At 41.7% G+C, this 21,265-nt stretch overlaps 1 protein-coding gene across 2 annotated transcripts in view; it reads right to left on the bottom strand.

Moving 5' to 3' along the window:
* Nucleotides 1-20,823: 20,823 nt before the first annotated feature.
* Nucleotides 20,824-21,265, bottom strand: part of LOC112259756 (ankyrin repeat domain-containing protein 46) — a 9,150-nt gene continuing 8,708 nt past the window's right edge. For both annotated transcript variants that reach the window (XM_024434383.2, XM_024434384.2), the window contains one exon: nt 20,824-21,118. In XM_024434383.2, the coding sequence (XP_024290151.1) occupies nt 20,902-21,118 (217 nt within the window). In that variant the 3' untranslated portion in view covers nt 20,824-20,901. The remainder of the gene's footprint in view (nt 21,119-21,265) is intronic.

The raw sequence follows: 21,265 nt of genomic DNA, 5'->3' as shown, positions 1-21,265 counted from the left end.
AAGTGCAACTGCGGTATCTGTTCAGTTCGCTCTCTGCTCAGTTTGGCAGCTGCGTGAGAGGGAGATGCCTGTTTGCTTCGCGGTTTACCAGATCTTTTTCTCTGGAGTTTTCTTGAAGATCATTCCGCTACACACGCTGCAGTGCTGTCGTTCAATAGCAGATGTTTCGCTGTCAGCTACTGAATTGTCATTCCTACTCGCAAAATGGACTCATGCTCGCAACAAGTTCTAACTGAGCTCAATCGTCATGAAAAGCCAATACATCAATGAGTTTCTCTCTTTCATATAAACTTTGAGAATTAACGAGGAGCTCCCTCAATGTGTTTTGTGCGGGGAAGTGCTTAGTAATGAGTCAATCAAAATGAACAAATTGATGTAATGACACGTCCTGACCAAACATCCACAGCATGACGGTATACCCAGGGAATTCTTTCAGAACAGGACAGAATGCTTTCACATTGGGAAAGTAAGTCAGCTAGCAAGACATTGTTGTCATTTTATAAAAGATGATGATGAGCAGAAATAAGGGAGTACTATCTCATAGTAGTATATGTGAGTTTCTCTTTCAAACAATTCCCTGGCCTTGTACACATCTAATAGCTACTGTTAGCCAAAGCAAATTAGGGTTGCACTATCAGTAGCTAGCTAAGTAACAGTACAGATGAAAAATGATCAGGCCTACTGTACATCTTACTGTAGAAATTATTGTTGAAAACAAGTTGGAACCGTTGCGGTTAAAGTACAAGTCATCATTTCTATTCTGAACTGGAATAAACTGTGGCTCATCTACAACAGGAAGCTGTCTCCTGCCTGTCTGAGAAAGCAGTAGATGTTCTGGTCCAGTTTGGCACCACGTGTCTATGTCAGTCAGGGTTCTCAACTGTGGATTACTTAAAAACAAGTACAGAAACAGTCTAAATGCTGAGCATGACCTCAGTATTGCACTGTCAAAAACTGATCCCAGAACAGACATGCGTGTTGAAAACTTCAACCAGCCACACAGCTCTCATTCGGACTGTGTGTGTTTTCTGGTCTACATCTGTGTGATTTTTTTTTTTTTTTAAATATGTTTTTTTATTTACATTGAACCTTTTTTAACTAGGCAAGTCAGTTAGGAACAAATCATTATTTACAATGACGGCCTACCCCGGCCAAACCTGGACGACGCTGGGACTATTGTGCGCCGCCTTATGGGACTCCCGATCACAGCCGGATATGATACAACCTGGATCAATCAGTTTATTCCAGTTCAGAATAAAAATGACGACTTATTTTTTTAACAGCAACGGTTCCAACCTAGACTTTCTTTCTACAGTGAGATGTACAGTAGGCCTGATCATTTTATCTTCATCTGTGCTGTTACTTAGGGTTGCACTATCAAAAGCCTGCGTGTCTGTTCTGTTATGCATCTGTGTGATGTGATCAATCAGTTTGTTCCAGTTCAGAACGAAAATTATTTCATGAATTTTAACAGCAACAGTTCCAATCTAGATGGATATGTCCGAGTTTTTAATGGGGAAATAAACATGACTAGCTATTTATATGGCCATTTCATTGTTTCTGTCTATATTGCATTTGTTTTAGGCATGAGGGCAATGAAATGTACCAATATTTACAAGTAGTTGCATATGTTCCCAAGCTTGGGTCCCAGGAAAACACAGCATTTCTAATTTGGGTCTCAGGAAAACACATCATTTCTAATTTGGGTCCCAGGAAAACACAGAATTTCTCATGTGGATCCCAGGAAAACACAGAATGTCTCATTTGGGTCCCAAGAAAACACAGCATTTCTAATTTGGGTCCCAGGAAAACACAGAATTTTTCATTTGGGTCCCAAGAAAACACAGCATTTCTAATTTGGGTCCCAGAAAAACACAGAATTTCTCATTTGGGTCCCAGGCTGAAAAAGGTTAAGAACCGCTGTTCTAGGGGATGGCCAAAGCCCACGGCCAAGTAACCAAGGTTTCTGTTCGTAAACCCTACTCCCTAAATGGCACCCTACTCCCTATATGGCACCCTACTCCCTATATGGCACCCTACTCCCTATATGGCACCCTACCCTATATGGCACCCTACTCCCTATATAGTGCTGGGGGCTCTAGTGACCCGAATTGAGAAAAGGGTGCTATTTAGGACGCAGTCCCAGTGTGTAGGAAGACTACATGCATCTATAAATTACACAAAGTGCAATTTCGAAACTTGGTTGCGAATCAACAATTTTCCTCTTGTTATATGTCACCCACTGATAGTCACTCAATCACCCCACCATGTCAGTTAACATGTTTTACATTGGTAAATGAGTCTAGTTTAGCCTGCTAAACTTGTAGTAATCATGGCTGAATTACCAACCAGGCAATGAGGGCACATTCCCCAGGGACTCTGACCTCCAGGTGACCCTCATATATTTTGTTATTCACTCTCACTCAGATAGCATATTAACATGGCACAAGTCATGGAAAAACATGTAGAATTGGACAAACCTTCAGTAAAAATGTGACCCCAGCTACTATGGCCCTGACACTCTTATGTTATTCCAACTCTGTGATGTGAGAAATGGTGTAATACTAACAACAGATACACGGAGAGGAAACAAACAGCCTGCTATGCTGAACACAACACAGGACCACAAAACACACATTATTCAGAGTAAATATAAGTCTTGCACAGTCATAACAGAACGACTGAAGATAACTGCCACTACACAGGGAATTTCTTCTAACCAGCTGATCCCCTCTGCTACCAGCAGAACCTTTTATAAGTACTGGTGGGAGGCACACACATTATGCATTGATCAAACAAAACAAGATACTCTGCTGCCAATCCAAAACAAGCTACACCCACTGTAGTACAGCTGCTCTGTCAAGCTTATTATGAGTCGTCCTCCCCTCAGCAGCCTCCACTGTCACTGAGCTATCCAAAGTAGCCAGAAGGAGACTGAAGAACAACACCAACAAGGTAACCAGAAGAACAACACCAACAAGGTAACCAGAAGAACAACACCAACAAGGTAGCCAGAAGCCAGATTGCTTAATCATTGCCAGAGAGAACTGCCTTGGCCCCCAAACCTCCCAGGACCTGAACCCCAACAGCCCAGTGGACCCCAACAGCCCAGCGGACCCCAACAGCCCAGTGGACCCCAACAGCCCAGTGGACCCCAACAGCCCAGCGGACCCCAACAGCCCAGCGGGCCCCAACAGCCCAGCAGGCCCCAACAGCCCAGCGGACCCCAACAGCCCAGCAGGCCCCAACAGCCCAGCGGACCCCAACAGCCCAGCGGACCCCAACAGCTCAGCGGACCCCAACAGCCCAGCGGACCCCAACAGCCCAGTGGACCCCAACAGCCCAGCGGACCCCAACAGTCCCAGACCCCTTTTCTAGGTGATTATTTTTTCTAAAATGTTAATTTACTCTACCTGAGAGTTATTAGAGACTGCTACTGCTGAGCAGCACAGGCAGGTACGCACAGGTTATTTAACACGGGTCAGAACCATCCCAGATATCTGGAGTAGTTTGCAGACTATCAGCTGGTTATAGCTGCTATCAACAACAGATGTTTTTAAGCTTTTCACACCACTGACCAGCAATCTACAATGAATTGTTTTTGGAAGACAGTGTTTATCGCTGTGTTTTTCTACGTTGCGGAATCCTTCCTGCTTCCTACAATTACAGTCGTTTTGAATGACACTGCCACACTCCCCTTCTCTGGATCATGTGATGGTTTTATAGAATGGAAGCATCGCCATGAGAGTGAATCAGCAGGTGTTACACACACCACGGTCGCTACACTGCACCAAGGAGATTTCACACCCGGAGTGGGCTTTGAGAACAGGGTTAAACGCGGGGATGGAGACCTCTATCTCAACATCACTTCTGTTGTATTTAATGATATGGGTTGGTTTGAGTGTCACTGTGGTAAGACTCAAGAAGATGTACAATTTGTAGTTTTACTCTCCATTGTTGTCGGCCAACCTGCTCTTGTTGGATCTAATTTTCAACTCAACTTCTATGGCTTAACAGAAAAACAAACTCCTGACAGTGAGGTGTACGTCTGTTGCAGAAAGAATGAACAGACTGTGCTGAATGTCATGGGGGGAATATAATCACTGGCTCTGGGTATAAGGACAGGGTATCTGTGTCCATGGATGGTTACCGAAAGGGAGACATTTCCCTCACCCTCACTGACCTACGCCGTTCTGATCAGGGGACATACCAGTGCCGCTTTGGCCCTGACAAACAGACGAGAGGAAATCCAGATTCTCTCACTCTCACTGTCACTACTAGAGAAACCCGCTCTGAGGACACAGGAACCCGGTCACCATGGATAAAGATAGTTTTAGCATTTGCAGTAGGAGGGTGTGTGAGTTTCTTTACAAGCACAATGTGTCCTCTGCGGTCCAGAATGAACTGTTCAGGATTTATCTTTCGGCGCAGCCCCAGGGGATCACCATAGCCTTCAAAAGAGTCCCAACAGAGTTCTGATGGTCATAGTAATGAGAGAGTTACCATCTGTCCTGAGAGGGAGAAAGAAACCAGAGAGGTGAATGGATCCTCTACCATCATAGAGATGGAGGAGTTACGCTAGCCTGGTCCCAGACCTGTTTGTGCTCTTGCTCAACTCCATTGATTGGTGTCTATTGTAGTGGTATGGTTTTGGTTATTGTTGGTGTAACAATACTTAAACATAGAGTTAGCAATAAGAACATACTTGGTGATTTGAATACAGCCACTCTCAAATTGTAGTATTGTTTACTGATCAGTTCTGATGTTACAACCATTCTAACGTAACAGTAATGTGCACCAAAGTGACCAGTTGATTGTAACTGAACAACCGTGTGTGTGTGTGTGTGTGTGTGTAGCCAAGCCATTAGATGTAGACCTAGTTTTTAAGATGATTATGGAATTAAAATATCAGAGTTTGAGAGTTATTTGGGAACAACAAGAGACTTCTTGCACTTTGGTCAGTTAGTCATTACTTCAGGTTCTCCTGCTTTCATCTCCTGTAATTCATAATACTATCAATGTATAATGTGCCTGTTTGGTTCCTGCTGGATTTGTAATATTATTGATATCTGGAACTGATTACTGGTCATCCTGCAGATGTGAGAACAATCAAATTAACACGCTGAAGGATTTCATGATGTTAATGTATTTTATATGATCACTTTTAAGACTAAGTTTGAAATATCATAGTTGTTTTAATGAAACTATTCTGATTTTTATTCCACTCTTTTGTAAGACTTAGTTGTCAATTCCATTTTACATTTGTATTCATTGTACATCCAAGTTTAATTTTTGATTAAATACTGAATTAACAGTTCACAAAGGATAATTGGAAGTGCAGAATGTTATTCATGATTAATTCATTTTCCACATCAAATGACAGACCTACCATCAATGTTGTTCTACAAGATAACAGACACACAATAACATAAAGCGTTTAACTAGGTGGTTTACAATATGTGTGAGGATGGATGTTTGACAGAGTACGACATAGCTAAAAATATAACGGAATATTTGAAATAATCGTCATACAGGCAATGTAGTCTACAGATTCATAAACTGGTAGTTTTCAATGCAACAAAGCTGCATGCTGATCAGATCTACCATCTAACACAGACAGAATGGCAGGTAAAATGCAGCAAACATTTATTCATTTGTCTTTTCTGCCAAAGGCAACAATCAAGGTGCTACTTTACAGTTCATATTGTACTTGATTTGGTGATGGAAGAGGGTCCTAGATCAGTCTGTGCTCTTGTCAACTTCCTACACTAGCCTGATCCCAGAACAGTTTGTTGATAAGAGATCAGAAACAGACTGCCACCCAGGATAACTCTACACTAGCCTGATCCCAGAACAGTTTGTTGGTAAGAGATCAGAAACAGACTGCCACCCAGGATAACTCTACACACTTTCTGTTGTATGTCAGTTTGTATCCACACAACAGTTTTAGCCTGAATAATTTCTAAGAAAAAAAACTGTGAACTGGGGGGAAACAGACTAAGGCCCTGATCCACGATGAGCCCTAAATCCGATAGCATTGAGGAGTTTACCACAACAGTCACAGGCTTCATCAATAACCTCCATTCTGAAAGCCTTGAATACGCATTTTTTTTTAGATGCAGGCAGTTTATTTCAAAAGGTCAAAGGTATAATTGAGCCTCCTATGAATTTACCTGACACCCCTGTGCACTCCTTCACCAGGTTCTCCTTTCATTCCTTCTCTGTTTCAGAAGTGTGTAAATGTACCTGACACCCCTGTGCACTCTTTCACCAGGTTATCCTTTTCATCCTTCTCTGTTTCAGAAGTGTGTAAATGTACCTGACACCCCTGTGCACTCCTTCACCAGGTTCTCCTTTTCATCCTTCTCTGTTTCAGAAGTGTGTAAATGTACCTGACACCCCTGTGCACTCCTTCACCAGGTTCTCCTTTCATTCCTTCTCTGTTTCAGAAGTGTGTAAATGTACCTGACACCCCTGTGCACTCCTTCACCAGGTTCTCCTTTTCATCCTTCTCTGTTTCAGAAGTGTGTAAATGTACCTGACACCCCTGTGCACTCCTTCACCAGGTTCTCCTTTTCATCCTTCTCTGTTTCAGAAGTGTGTAAATGTACCTGACACCCCTGTGCACTCCTTCACCAGGTTCTCCTTTTCATCCTTCTCTGTTTCAGAAGTGTGTAAATGTACCTGACACCCCTGTGCACTCCTTCACCAGGTTCTCCTTTTCATCCTTCTCTGTTTCAGAAGTGTGTAAATGTACCTGACACCCCTGTGCACTCTTTCACCAGGTTCTCCTTTTCATCCTTCTCTGTTTCAGAAGTGTGTAAATGTACCTGACACCCCTGTGCACTCTTTCACCAGGTTCTCCTTTCCATCCTTCTCTGTTTCAGAAGTGTGTAAATGTACCTGACACCCCTGTGCACTCTTTCACCAGGTTCTCCTTTTCATCCTTCTCTGTTTCAGAAGTGTGTAAATGTACCTGACACCCCTGTGCACTCTTTCACCAGGTTCTCCTTTCCATCCTTCTCTGTTTCAGAAGTGTGTAAATGTACCTGACACCCCTGTGCACTCCTTCACCAGGTTCTCCTTTCATTCCTTCTCTGTTTCAGAAGTGTGTAAATGTACCTGACACCCCTGTGCACTCCTTCACCAGGTTCTCCTTTTCATCCTTCTCTGTTTCAGAAGTGTGTAAATGTACCTGACACCCCTGTGCACTCCTTACCAGGTTCTCCTTTTCATCCTTCTCTGTTTCAGAAGTGTGTAAATGTACCTGACACCCCTGTGCTCTCCTTCACCAGGTTCTCCTTTTCATCCTTCTCTGTTTCAGAAGTGTGTAAAGCACAGAGAAATGGATTTTAAAAATCCCCTGACCCTGATGAACTAAACCCCCACCTCCTACACCTAGCTGCAGACATCATTGCTCCCCCCTTAACATGTATTTTTAACCTCACACTTGATGTTAAGGAAATCCCCAAGTTATGGAAATCTGCTTTTGTACTGCCTCTCCTGAAAGGTGGAGATCCTTCGCTACTTGACAACTATCGACCCATATCAACATTGTCTGTACTGTCAAAGGTACTGGAGTCCTTAGTTAGTAGGCAGCTAAAGGTCTACTTCCAAGAAAACAACATCTTAAATGGAATGCAATCAGGTTTTAGGTCTGGCCACAGCACTGTTTCAGCAACATTGAAGGTTTTAAATGACATCCACTGTAAGAAGTTACATAGTGCGTCTGTTTTTATTGATTAGCCGAAGGCTTTTGACACTGTGGCCCATGCTGTGCTAGTGCAAAGGTTAAAATGTTGTGGAATTACTGGTCATGCTCTAGATTGGTTTATAAATTACCTATCAAATCGTACACAATGTGTAATTGTGGATGGTTGTAAATCTGAGTCCATAGAGGTGTGCTCAGGTGTTCCGCAAGGTTTTATTTTGGGCCCACTGTTGTTCATTTTGTATATCAACAACATTGGGGATCTTATTGAAACAGTGGATGTTCATTTTTATGCAGATACTCTTCTTTATTCAAGTGGTAGTAGTTTATCTTTAGGTTTTGAAAATGCCCAAAGAGCATTTAACACCATACAACAGAATCTGTATGATTTAAAGCTAATTCTAAATTCAGGTAAAACAAAATGCATGGTATTTTCAAATGCCAGGCATGTTACAAATCATGTCATTGCTACATTGGCTGGGCATACTATAGAGCAAGTTAACGTGTACAAATATTTGGGTGTGTGGGTTGATGATAAGCTGAGCTTCACTGTGCATGTAGAGAACTTGATAAGGAAGCTCAAGCTGAAAATAGGATTTTATTACCGGCATAAGGCTTGTTTTTTTTTTTGAGGTCAGAAAGGAGCTGGTACGATGTACATTACTGTCGGTTTTAGATTTTAGTGATGTTATATATATGCAGGCCTCAGCCACGACCCTGAGAGCACTTGATTCAGTGTATCATGCAGCCCTCAGGTTAATTTAAAATCAGAAACGTCTAACACATCATTGTGAGTTCTACAGCGCTGTTGGCTGATCGTCATTGACCTTGCGTAGGCTTAAACACTGGTATACTCTGATTTATAAGACCATATTGGGTAAAATGCCATTTTATCTCTGTTCTTTTTTAGTCAGGTCAGTAAATAAATATAATTTACGGTCCCATTCTGATTTGCTTCTAACAGTACCAAAAATTAGAACAGGACATGGTAGAAATAGTTTTATTTACATAGCTCAGTGGTCCTGGAATTCTCTCCTGAACATTTTAAAATGTGATGATCTAGTTTCGTTGGTGGAGTTTAAACACTTGATCGATGTATATATCATAGAAGAGTGTAATTGTCTTTAGGACAGCTGTTTTTAGTCAAGACGTTTGTGTTTTTAATGTACAATGTTTTTGTTGTACTGTAAGTGTGTTTATAGTTTTGTTTAATGTTGTGTTAGTGTATGTAAATTGTTTAGTCTGAAACGTTGTTCCCTCTGCTGCTATTGGACCAGGTCTCTCTTGGAAAAGAGATGGTTATCTCCATGAGAAAAAACCTCTGCATATAAAGGTAAAATAAAAAATAAATAAAAATAAGTGCATAGAAGATGTCGTCCCCACAGTGACTATAAGAACGTATCCAACCCCCAAACACCCCCAAATGAATGACAAGAGGGACATATAGGCTGCCATCTCCATCTGCATGGCCTGATGAGCCAGGGGTTATACATCACTGTTTACATCCCTGACATCTGAGAATATAGGGCACATTTGTCAAACTCATTCCATGGAGGGCAGAGTGTCTGCAGGTTTTCACCCCTCCCTTATACTTGATTGATCAATTAAAGTCATTGATTAGTTAGAAACTCCCCTCGCCTGGTTGTCTAGGTCTTAACACAAATTGTAAAACCAGCATACACTCAGTCCTCCATGGAATGAGTTTGACAACCCTGATTTAGGGCCCAGGGCCTCAGCTTGGATCAGGGCCTTAGTCTGGGACTGTTTTCCCCAGTTCTTACTGTTTTCACATTTTAATAACTGAAGTTTGTTTCATCTACACATCAGATGAGCATTTCTCAAACACCAATCAGGATAGAACTGTTGTATGGATAAAAGCTTAAATATAACAGAATATTTGTACCATTTGTGTGTTACCAGTGTGAAATATATTTTTAAACTGTGTTCTTTGAGCATGGTATAAAATTATGTTTTAGGAAATGTCCACAATGCAACTAGTTCTGATGGTCATAGTGATGAGAGAGTTACCATGCGTCCTGAGAGGGAGAAAGAAACCAGAGAGGTGGATGGATCCTCTACCATCATAGAGATGGAGGAGTTACGCTAGCCTGGTCCAAGACCTGCTTGTGTTATTTTTCTCAACTCCATTGACTGGAGTCATTGCCAAGCCAAACTATTGTAGCTTTATGGTTGGTGTAACAATACTGCCACCTAGTGTTAGCGATAAGATCACTGCCATCTTCCTCAAATCAAATCAAATCAAATTTTATTTGTCACATACACATGGTTAGCAGATGTTAATGCGAGTGTAGCGAAATGCTTGTGCTTCTAGTTCCGACAATGCAGTAATAAAAAGCAAGTAATCTAACTAACAATTCCCAAAAAAAACTACTGTCTTATACACAGTGTAAGGGGATAAAGAATATGTACATAAGGATATGAGTGAGTGATATGAGTGATGGTACAGAGCAGCATAGGCAAGATACAGTAGATGATATCGAGTACAGTATATACATATGAGATAAGTATGTAAACCAAGTGGCATAGTTAAAGTGGCTAGTGATACATGTATTACATAAGGATGCAGTCGATGATATAGAGTACAGTATCAACGTATGCATATGAGATGAACAATGTAGAGTAAGTAACATTATATAAGGTAGCATTGTTTAAAGTGGCTAGTGATATATTTACATCATTTCCCATCAATTCCCATGATTAAAGTGGCTGGAGTAGAGTCAGTGTCATTGACAGTGTGTTGGCAGTAGCCACTCAATGTTAGTGGTGGCTGTTTAACAGTCTGATGGCCTTGAGATAGAAGCTGTTTTTCAGTCTCTCGGTCCCAGCTTTGATGCACCTGTACTGACCTCGCCTTCTGGATGACAGCGGGGTGAACAGGCAGTGGCTCGGGTGGTTGATGTCCTTGATGATCTTTATGGCCTTCCTGTAGCATCGGGTGGTGTAGGTGTCCTGGAGGGCAGGTAGTTTGCCCCCGGTGATGCGTTGTGCAGACCTCACTACCCTCTGGAGAGCCTTACGGTTGAGGGAGGTGCAGTTGCCATACCAGGCGGTGATACAGCCCGCCAGGATGCTCTCGATTGTGCATCTGTAGAAGTTTGTGAGTGCTTTTGGTGACAAGCCGAATTTCTTCAGCCTCCTGAGGTTGAAGAGGCGCTGCTGCGCCTTCCTCACGATGCTGTCTGTGTGAGTGGACCAATTCAGTTTGTCTGTGATGTGTATGCCGAGGAACTTAAAACTTGCTACCCTCTCCACTACTGTTCCATCGATGTGGATAGGGGGTGTTCCCTCTGCTGTTTCCTGAAGTCCACAATCATCTCCTTAGTTTTGTTGACGTTGAGTGTGAGGTTGTTTTCCTGACACCACACTCCGAGGGCCCTCACCTCCTCCCTGTAGGCCGTCTCATCGTTGTTGGTAATCAAGCCTACCACTGTTGTATCGTCCGCAAACTTGATGATTGAGTTGGAGGCGTGCATGGCCACGCAGTCGTGGGTGAACAGGGAGTACAGGAGAGGGCTCAGAACGCACCCTTGTGGGGCCCCAGTGTTGAGGATCAGCGGGGAGGAGATGTTGTTGCCTACCCTCACCACCTGGGGGCGGCCCGTCAGGAAGTCCAGTACCCAGTTGCACAGGGCGGGGTCGAGACCCAGGGTCTCGAGCTTGATGACGAGCTTGGAGGGTACTATGGTGTTGAATGCCGAGCTGTAGTCGATGAACAGCATTCTCACATAGGTATTCCTCTTGTCCAGATGGGTTAGGGCAGTGTGCAGTGTGGTTGAGATTGCATCGTCTGTGGACCTATTTGGGCGGTAAGCAAATTGGAGTGGGTCAAGGGTGTCAGGTAGGGTGGAGGTGATATGGTCCTTGACTAGTCTCTCAAAGCACTTCATGATGACGGATGTGAGTGCTACGGGGCGGTAGTCGTTTAGCTCAGTTACCTTAGCTTTCTTGGGAACAGGAACAATGGTGGCCCTCTTGAAGCATGTGGGAACAGCAGACTGGTATAGGGATTGATTGAATATGTCCGTAAACACACCGGCCAGCTGGTCTGCGCATGCTCTGAGGGCGCGGCTGGGGATGCCGTCTGGGCCTGCAGCCTTGCGAGGGTTAACACGTTTAAATGTCTTACTCACTTCGGCTGCAGTGAAGGAGAGACCGCATGTTTCCGTTGCAGGCCGTGTCAGTGGCACTGTATTGTCCTCAAAGCGGGCAAAAAAGTTATTTAGTCTGCCTGGGAGCAAGACATCCTGGTCCGTGACTGGGCTGGGTTTCTTCCTGTAGTCCGTGATTGACTGTAGACCCTGCCACATACCTCTTGTGTCTGAGCCGTTGAATTGAGATTCTACTTTGTCTCTGTACTGGCGCTTAGCTTGTTTGATAGCCTTGCGGAGGGAATAGCTGCACTGTTTGTATTCAGTCATGTTACCAGACACCTTGCCCTGATTAAAAGCAGTGGTTCGTGCCTTCAGTTTCACACGAATGCTGCCATCAATCCAAGGTTTCTGGTTAGGGAATGTTTTAATCGTTGCTATGGGAACGACATCTTCAACGCACGTTCTAATGAACTCGCACACCGTATCAGCGTATTCGTCAATGTTGTTGTCTGACGCAATACGAAACATCTCCCAGTCCACGTGATGGAAGCAGTCTTGGAGTGTGGAGTCAGCTTGGTCAGACCAGCGTTGGACAGACCTCAGCGTGGGGGCTTCTTGTTTTAGTTTCTGTCTGTAGGCAGGGATCAACAAAATGGAGTCATGGTCAGCTTTTCCGAAAGGGGGCGGGGCAGGGCCTTATATGCGTCGCGGAAGTTAGAGTAACAATGATCCAGGGTCTTTCCACCCCTGGTTGCGCAATCGATATGCTGATAAAATTTAGGGAGTCTTGTTTTCAGATTAGCCTTGTTAAAATCCCCAGCTACAATGAATGCAGCCTCCGGATAAATCGTTTCCAGTTTGCAGAGAGTTAAATAAAGTTCGTTCAGAGCCATCGATGTGTCTGCTTGGGGGATATATACGGCTGTGATTATAATCGAAGAGAATTCTCTTGGTAGATAATGCGGTCTACATTTGATTGTGAGGAATTCTAAATCAGGTGAACAGAAGGATTTGAGTTCCTGTATGTTTCTTTCATCACACCATGTCACGTTGGCCATAAGGCATACGCCCCCGCCCGTCTTCTTACCAGAAAGATGTTTGTTCCTGTCGGCGCGATGCGTGGAGAAACCCGCTGGCTGCACCGCTTCGGATTGCGTCTCTCCAGTTAGCCATGTTTCCGTGAAGCAGAGAACGTTACAGTCTCTGATGTCCCTCTGGAATGCTACCCTTGCTCGGATTTCATCAACCTTGTTGTCAAGAGACTGGACATTGGCAAGAAGAATGCTAGGGAGTGGTGCACGATGTGCCCGTCTCCGGAGTCTGACCAGAAGACCGCTTCGTTTCCTATTGAATTATTACGGTGACTGCATAGTTTCAGTGACGTAGCAATATGGAGTATTCTGAACAGACAAACACACACAGAAGCAATACACAAAAAATGAGGGGTTCAACAACGGTTTTTCTAAGATATTCTAAGTTCTTCAAAGAACTTTAGGTTGATTGTTACTGAAAATTGCCCCCAAAAGGTTATTCCAAGAACCCCATAGGAGGTGGGGTTAATCGAGGAACCCCCTTAGTTGGTGGGGGTTCTTGCAGGAACCTAACTGCCCAACTGAAAAATGTAGATTTGAAAGTACAGCAGGTGCAGGCACTTAATGGAACAATGTAAAGATCTCCTCAATTTAAGGTTTGTCCCTTGTATGATCTAAATGTATCTTGATTTATGATGATACAATCTATCTTTTCATATTTGTGCAAATCTTTTTAAAATAGAAGATGGACACAATTCAATGGATATCAATCAACAAAGAGGTAAGAATATGTTGAAGGCTATAAGAATATGTACGCTATAAGAATATGTTGAAGGCTATAAGAATATGTTGAAGGCTATAAGAATATGTTGAAGGCTGTAAGAATATGTTGAAGGCTATAAGAATATGTTGAAGGCTATAAGAATATGTTGAAGGCTATAAGAATATGTTGAAGGCTGTAAGAATATGTTGAAGGCTATAAGAATATGTTGAAGGCTATAAGAATATGTTGAAGGCTATAAGAATATGTTGAAGGCTATAAGAATATGTTGAAGGCTGTAAGAATATGTTGAAGGCTATAAGAATATGTTGAAGGCTATAAGAATATGTTGAAGGCTGTAAGAACATGTTGAAGGCTATAAGAACATGTTGAAGGCTGTAAGAACATGTTGAAGGCTATAAGAACATGTTGAAGGCTATAAGAATATGTTGAAGGCTATAAGAATATGTTGAAGGCTATAAGAACATGTTGAAGGCTATAAGAACATGTTGAAGGCTATAAGAACATGTTGAAGGCTATAAGAATATGTTGAAGGCTATAAGAACATGTTGAAGGCTATAAGAACATGTTGAAGGCTATAAGAATATGTTGAAGGCTATAAGAATATGTTGAAGGCTGTAAGAACATGTTGAAGGCTATAAGAATATGTTGAAGGCTATAAGAATATGTTGAAGGCTGTAAGAATATGTTGAAGGCTATAAGAATATGTTGAAGGCTGTAAGAATATGTTGAAGGCTATAAGAATATGTTGAAGGCTGTAAGAACATGTTGAAGGCTATAAGAATATGTTGAAGGCTGTAAGAACATGTTGAAGGCTATAAGAACATGTTGAAGGCTATAAGAATATGTTGAAGGCTATAAGAATATGTTGAAGGCTGTAAGAACATGTTGAAGGCTATAAGAATATGTTGAAGGCTATAAGAATATGTTGAAGGCTGTAAGAATATGTTGAAGGCTATAAGAATATGTTGAAGGCTGTAAGAACATGTTGAAGGCTATAAGAATATGTTGAAGGCTGTAAGAACATGTTGAAGGCTATAAGAACATGTTGAAGGCTATAAGAATATGTTGAAGGCTATAAGAATATGTTGAAGGCTGTAAGAACATGTTGAAGGCTATAAGAATATGTTGAAGGCTATAAGAATATGTTGAAGGCTGTAAGAATATGTTGAAGGCTATAAGAATATGTTGAAGGCTGTAAGAACATGTTGAAGGCTATAAGAATATGTTGAAGGCTGTAAGAACATGTTGAAGGCTATAAGAACATGTTGAAGGCTATAAGAATATGTTGAAGGCTATAAGAATATGTTGAAGGCTATAAGAACATGTTGAAGGCTATAAGAACATGTTGAAGGCTGTAAGAATATGTTGAAGGCTGTAAGAACATGTTGAAGGCTATAAGAACATGTTGAAGGCTATAAGAACATGTTGAAGGCTATAAGAACATGTTGAAGGCTATAAGAACATGTAGGCTATAAGAATATGTTGAAGGCTATAAGAACATGTTGAAGGCTATAAGAACATGTTGAAGGCTGTAAGAACATGTAGGCTATAAGAATATGTTGAAGGCTGTATTGGGTGCAGATGACTGAACTACTCACTTGTGTCTGTGTCTGCAGGTATACAGACGAGGAGGCATACAAAGGTATTGGTATTGGTAAGTCATGCAGATCACATTTACCATCCTCCTCCCTGACCTCTTCAATGAATATCCCCTAGGCCTATACATTATGGACAAGATATGGGTATGAAAACCATCATCAAAACAGTTTTTCATTCACATTCACCATAAAAACCAAGGTATGAATACTGTTGTGTGCATGTTTTGTTAATCATCTGTATAATACTTATTTTTTGGATTAACAAACTTCACCCTGCCTACACCTCTGATGAATATAACAGGAAACCTGTTCTATCGCCATACACTGCAAAATCATTGTGGCTGTGGATACGGAGAACATCAACACGCCAGAGGATGTACCCATTGGACTTGGGGCTCTACTTTGACATTTAAATCATAAACCCTGACAACTAAACTATTGTTTTATTGTTATTTGTATTATTAATAATAATAATTTATAAGTGAGGGGTAGTTCAAAAATTAACCCCAAAAGGTTCTTCGAGGATCCATTAAAAGGGATTCTTTGACGAATTTAGGGGTTTCCCCGCAGTTTCAATTTGAAGAACCCCTAAAGCAGGTCGATCGCAATCTACTAGCGGAGTTCTTGAATCGCGCATGGTCCAAGACCTGCTTGGCTGATCACGCCCTGGCTTACATAGTTTTTATTCAATTTTTTTTTAACCTGATTTAGGGCCAGACTAGTTACCATAATTTTCTCATATTGACAGATTTTTCTATTGTCTCTTTTTGGTCCATTTAAAAATGTAAAATTGTTATGGTTAAAAATGTTCATGTTTTACTGTGACTTGTTGTAGGCTCCTAGGTGGACCATAAGGTTAAAAACCAAACTTAAAAAATTAAATAAAAAACGAAGTAACTCCGCCAGAGTGTCTCTTTTGGGTCACTTTTGCCGGTCCCAAGCCCGGATAAAGGAGGAGGATTGGAATTATGACATAACATTTTTTTTAAAAGAATCGACAGAAGAAAGTTCATTTGTAGTTCTAAACATATATAGGGTGTTTTTACTGACTTGTTGTCTCTCCCACGACGTTATTCCTCTCTCCTGCAGCGTCCATCACAATTACGTGCACATGGCCAATTATGCAAATTAGGCGATGACGTCATTTAGCGATTTCTGCGGACGATTAGGACAGCCAATAGCTACTTTCCTTACTGAGGAGTTGGCAACACTGTCTCTAGGAACCTTTACTTTTTTAGAGTGTATGCACACACACATGCAATATGAACAACAGGCAAATAATATTTACCAGAATTGAGCTAAAGATCAAATCTGGAATCATTTCTGTTCCTTAACGATATTAGCAGTTCACTCAATCTTAAACCTGATTAAACGTTCAACTGTCCTACCCTTCACTGACCACAATACCTGTGTTCTAACTCTGTCGCGTTAGCAACAAAATCGACATGTGTGCAACCATGGGGAAAAACAGACGAGGTTGGCTTAGATTGTTGACAACAATTATTCAATATTTCGTCTCCAATGTTTATTGAAAACAAATACATTTTCACAACCACTTGTCTCAAATACATCGTTACAGTTGTTGGTTAGCTAGCTAGAGAATTTGTCATATTTGCATTTACATGATATCAGTCAAAACACCTCAAAACAAGACATGATATCAATAACATGCTGAAATGAGTCATTTACGATTACCAACATGGCAGTTTCTCAGGTCAGGGCTCATGATGGGAGTATTCATTGCAGTGTAACCAGTTTGTTTTACATCGTCACAGCCTCTGGGATGAGACAAAATCATTCGGGGCTAAATGGGGAGGAGCACGGAGCAGTACAGTTTCGAGAACAGGTAAGAGGCAATCGGCATCATCGGAGGCCGAAGAGTTGAGCTTCAAAAGTGTGCTAAGGCTCTACCACTCAGGACTGCAGGCAGTAACCTGTGAGAACAGGGTTAAACGCGGGGATGGAGACCTCTATCTCAACATCACCTCTGTTGTATTTAATGACAACGGGTGGTTTGAGTGTCACTGCGGTAAGACTCAAGAAGATGTACAATTTGTAGTTTTAGTCCCCATTGTTGAAGGTAAACCTGCTTGACAGTTGTTGGATTTATTATGGATAAATGAATAAACAATATCCCCATTTTAAATAGAATTGTAACTAAGTAAACTTATACTCTGTTTTATAAGTGATTAACTATATGAGTTCATAAGAAGGGATTATGTGACACGGACAAAGAGTAATAAAAGTTAATGAACACCATTCCAACTAGGAATGGAACGAATGGGTTGTGGACTGTGAAAACAGATAAGGTCGTTAGCCTATGGTTGAACCTACAGAAACTTAGCTCTGGGTTTTTTAGATAAGGCAGTGAGTGCATTCCTAGGTTTTCTGTTAATTAAAACTGTCAGTTCAGTGGTGATCGATAATGTTGAGGGGTCAAAATTTACCTGGGAGTGTGTTAGTAAGTTAGAATGAACTTTTGACCTTACTTTGTCCCGGTCGAGAGGAGGGGATTCTGTTAAAGCAATGAAATGACGTCATGATCTGTATATAAACTGCTGCACGTGATTAAGTGGGAGCGCGCTCCGAGAATAAATTCTATTACCTATTATTGAAAGACTGGTCTGCGTCTATTTTATGCAAACAAGAAATCTTAGAAATTCTCATAAAATAGATTAAGGGCTTTCAATTGATGAAAGCACATTGGCATAATTAAATTACAGTAACACAGTGAGGTACACATCTACTGCGATAAGGATGGAGAGACTGTACTGAATGCCACAGCAGGGAATATAACCTATGGCCCTCGGTTTGTGAACTGGGATTCTGGGTCCAACGATGGTTACCGACAGGGAGATTTTTCCCTCAACCTCAACCACCTACGCCTTTCTGATCAGGGGACATACCTGTGCCTCTTCGGCCCTGACCACCAGAGAGGAATTCCAGAAGCTGTCATTCTCACTGTCACTCCCAAAGAGAAGCACTGCGATGACACAGGAAGGACAACAATGTTGGAGGTGGTGTTGGTGGTTGTTTTGGTGATCATCCTAGTTGCTGTTATTTTCTATTTTCTTGGAGGTAGATTGAAAGAAACAATGGCTGAGTGGTTTAAAGGGAATTTTTTGAGATCTCAATTCAGTCCCTGTCCATAAGGGGGACAGGGTGGGGAGCATCTCTCTGTCACCATAAGTGAAAGTGAATCAGAGACAGAAGACAGGATTGGGACAGGGACATGTTTTGTCTGCTATGCACCTCCCTCTACCACAGGCCTTGTGACCAAGGCTACTGATGGACCTCCCTCTACCCCAGGCCTTGTTACCAAGGCTACTGATGGACCTCCCTCTACCACAGGCCTTGTTACCAAGGCTACTGATGGACCTCCCTCTACCACAGGCCTTGTTACCAAGGCTACTGATGGACCTCCCTCTACCCCAGGCCTTGTTACCAAGGCTACTGATGGACCTCCCTCTACCCCAGGCCTTGTTACCAAGACTACTGATGGACCTACCTCTACCCCAGGCGTTGTTACCAAGGCTACTGATGGACCTCCCTCTACCCCAGGCCTTGTTACCAAGACTAATGATGGACCTCACTTTACCCCAGGCCTTGTTACCAAGGCTACTGATGGACCTCCCTCTGCCTATTTGAGGAATGTTTCCTGTCTCCAATTTGATTAATAGAAACATTAAACATTTTGGTAGTTCAGTATGTATTTTGTACATGATCAATTCATTTTCCACATCACATTATGGATATACCTCAAATGTTATTCTACAAGATACAGACACAAAACAACTGAATCAATCGTTAAACTACATGGTTTACAATATGTGATGATGGATACTGTACCTCTGTGTGCTATGTAGGTCTACTATGATGGATGCTGTTAAGGGAATTTTTTATCAATGATGACTAATTATGTATACATTTCAATCAGGACTGACTAATCAGAATACTATTATGTTACTGTATATGTATGAGTTTTCTTTCTTGATCCCAGTACTGAATATAATGTGTGTGAATGTTGTCAAGAGTTAGAACAATGACTGTCTCTTCCTTGGTAGAAATGAATGAACAATATTTTTCAGACTGGCTAGAATGCTTATCTACACAAGAAGACCTTGACTCATAAATTATATGATCTTAGTAGGGAGAGACGATGTGAGAACCATACAGCCTTTGTACTGGAACGGAGATGGCACGGGTTGGTGCTGAAACTAATGATGTAATTTTCAGTTTATAACCTGTGGTAAACTGTATCGTGTTCAGTACTCTCGTGAATAAAGGCTGCTATTTGACTTTAAGACCGGGCTCTGTCGATCTCTATAAAATAAGGATCTTACAAATTCTTATGAATTGACAGAGTGTTTAATTATAATTGGGAATTAAAACAGAGGAATTAAATTCCTGCAACAATGCTATGATAGACAAAGCAAAAAAAACATAACATCATATTAGAAATAACTCTTCATAAATGTTAAATGAACAGAACAGTTTGTTGGTAAGAGAGCAGAAACAGACTGACACCCAGGATAACTCTACACTAGCCTGATCCCAGAACAGTTTGTTGGTAAGAGAGCAGAAACAGACTGACACCCAGGATAACTCTAAACACTGTTAGATGTTTGTTCCATGTAAGTTTCCACACAACAGTTATAGCCTGATTAGCATTATTAGGGAAATGTGCAACTAGTGTGAGAGAAACAGACTTCAGTTAAAATGGTAAGGATGGAAATAGAACTAAAATATTGACTTTGCAAGAGGATTTGACCCTGTAGGGTAAATCAATTAACAAATGGGCCCTTTTCAAAACAATAAGCAGAAGGAGAAGAAACAAAATACAAGTAAATAATTACGCACAAAAAAAAACTATAGCAATATACAGCTTGTTACTCCACACAACACAGAGAAATACATGTTGTGACATTAGGAAAAAGGTCGATAATACAAGTTTCTTCATATAGAGCTGAATACTGTCAAAAATTAGACATGAAAAGTTATGAAACTGCATGTAAGAAATGTACAGTATCAGTCAAAAGGTTGGACACACCTACTCATTCCAGGTTTGTTTTAAATCTACATTGTAGAATAATAGTGAAGACAAACTATGAAATAACACATATGGAATCACGTAGTAACCAAAAAAGTGTTAAACAAATCAAAATATTTTATATTTGAGATTCTCCAAGAAGCCACCCTTTGCCTTGACAGCTTTTCTTGAATAAAAACTCTAGTTTCCAAACTATTGACTGGTACTGAATATGTTCTTTTTTTGATAGTTATGTTTTAAAAGCTCAGTATTCCAGAAAGAAGATGGTCACGTCACTGGTCGATATTTGGTCAATTTAGTCATACAAATTAATGACACATGAAATGATGTGCATTCTCATGCATAACTGGCCACAGTGAGAAAATGTTCATATAACACACATACGTCAGACTGCAGATGCATCCATGGCTGAGTCCCCATTCTCCTCCCTTCTCCCGAAGTGTGCACTTGCACACTTTCTCGTAACGATTTCACAAAGGTTGAATCCAGCCAACGCTTACACCACTCCTACGCTTTTAAATCCATAAAAAAGGAGTGTGCAAGTGCACACTTCTGGACAAGGGTGGATAACCAGAATGTAGCCCAAGCCAACTTTCACCCTCTGTCCATCCACCCTCAGTGTACCAGCTCAAGCTGGCTGGCGGAGAAGGGCAGCACCCCGCTGACGTAGTAAGCGATGCCCAGAGAGAGCAAGGCGATGACCACCAGCAGTAGCAGCACCCTCCAGAAGCCCAGGTCCTCAACAAACTCCTGCCAGGTGGTCCTGAAGCTGGACAGGACTCCCTCCCTGTTCTGGAGGTTGGGGTTCAGCAGGGAGTGGCTCTCCATTGCACTGACAGGAAGAGAAAGAAGTAGCCCAGTGTCAGCTTACATGCCATTACTTGATTTTAAATAGGAGAGATAGACAGGAGAGACCAATAGGAGAAATAGGAGGGAGAGATAGATAGATAGGAGAGATAAACAGAAAAGACAGATAGGA

The sequence above is a fragment of the Oncorhynchus tshawytscha genome, linkage group LG10 (genome assembly GCF_018296145.1).
Source record: "Oncorhynchus tshawytscha isolate Ot180627B linkage group LG10, Otsh_v2.0, whole genome shotgun sequence".
NCBI lineage: Eukaryota > Metazoa > Chordata > Actinopteri > Salmoniformes > Salmonidae > Oncorhynchus > Oncorhynchus tshawytscha.
Note: the sequence above shows the minus strand (reverse complement) of the source record. Positions and strands in the feature narration are given on the sequence as shown.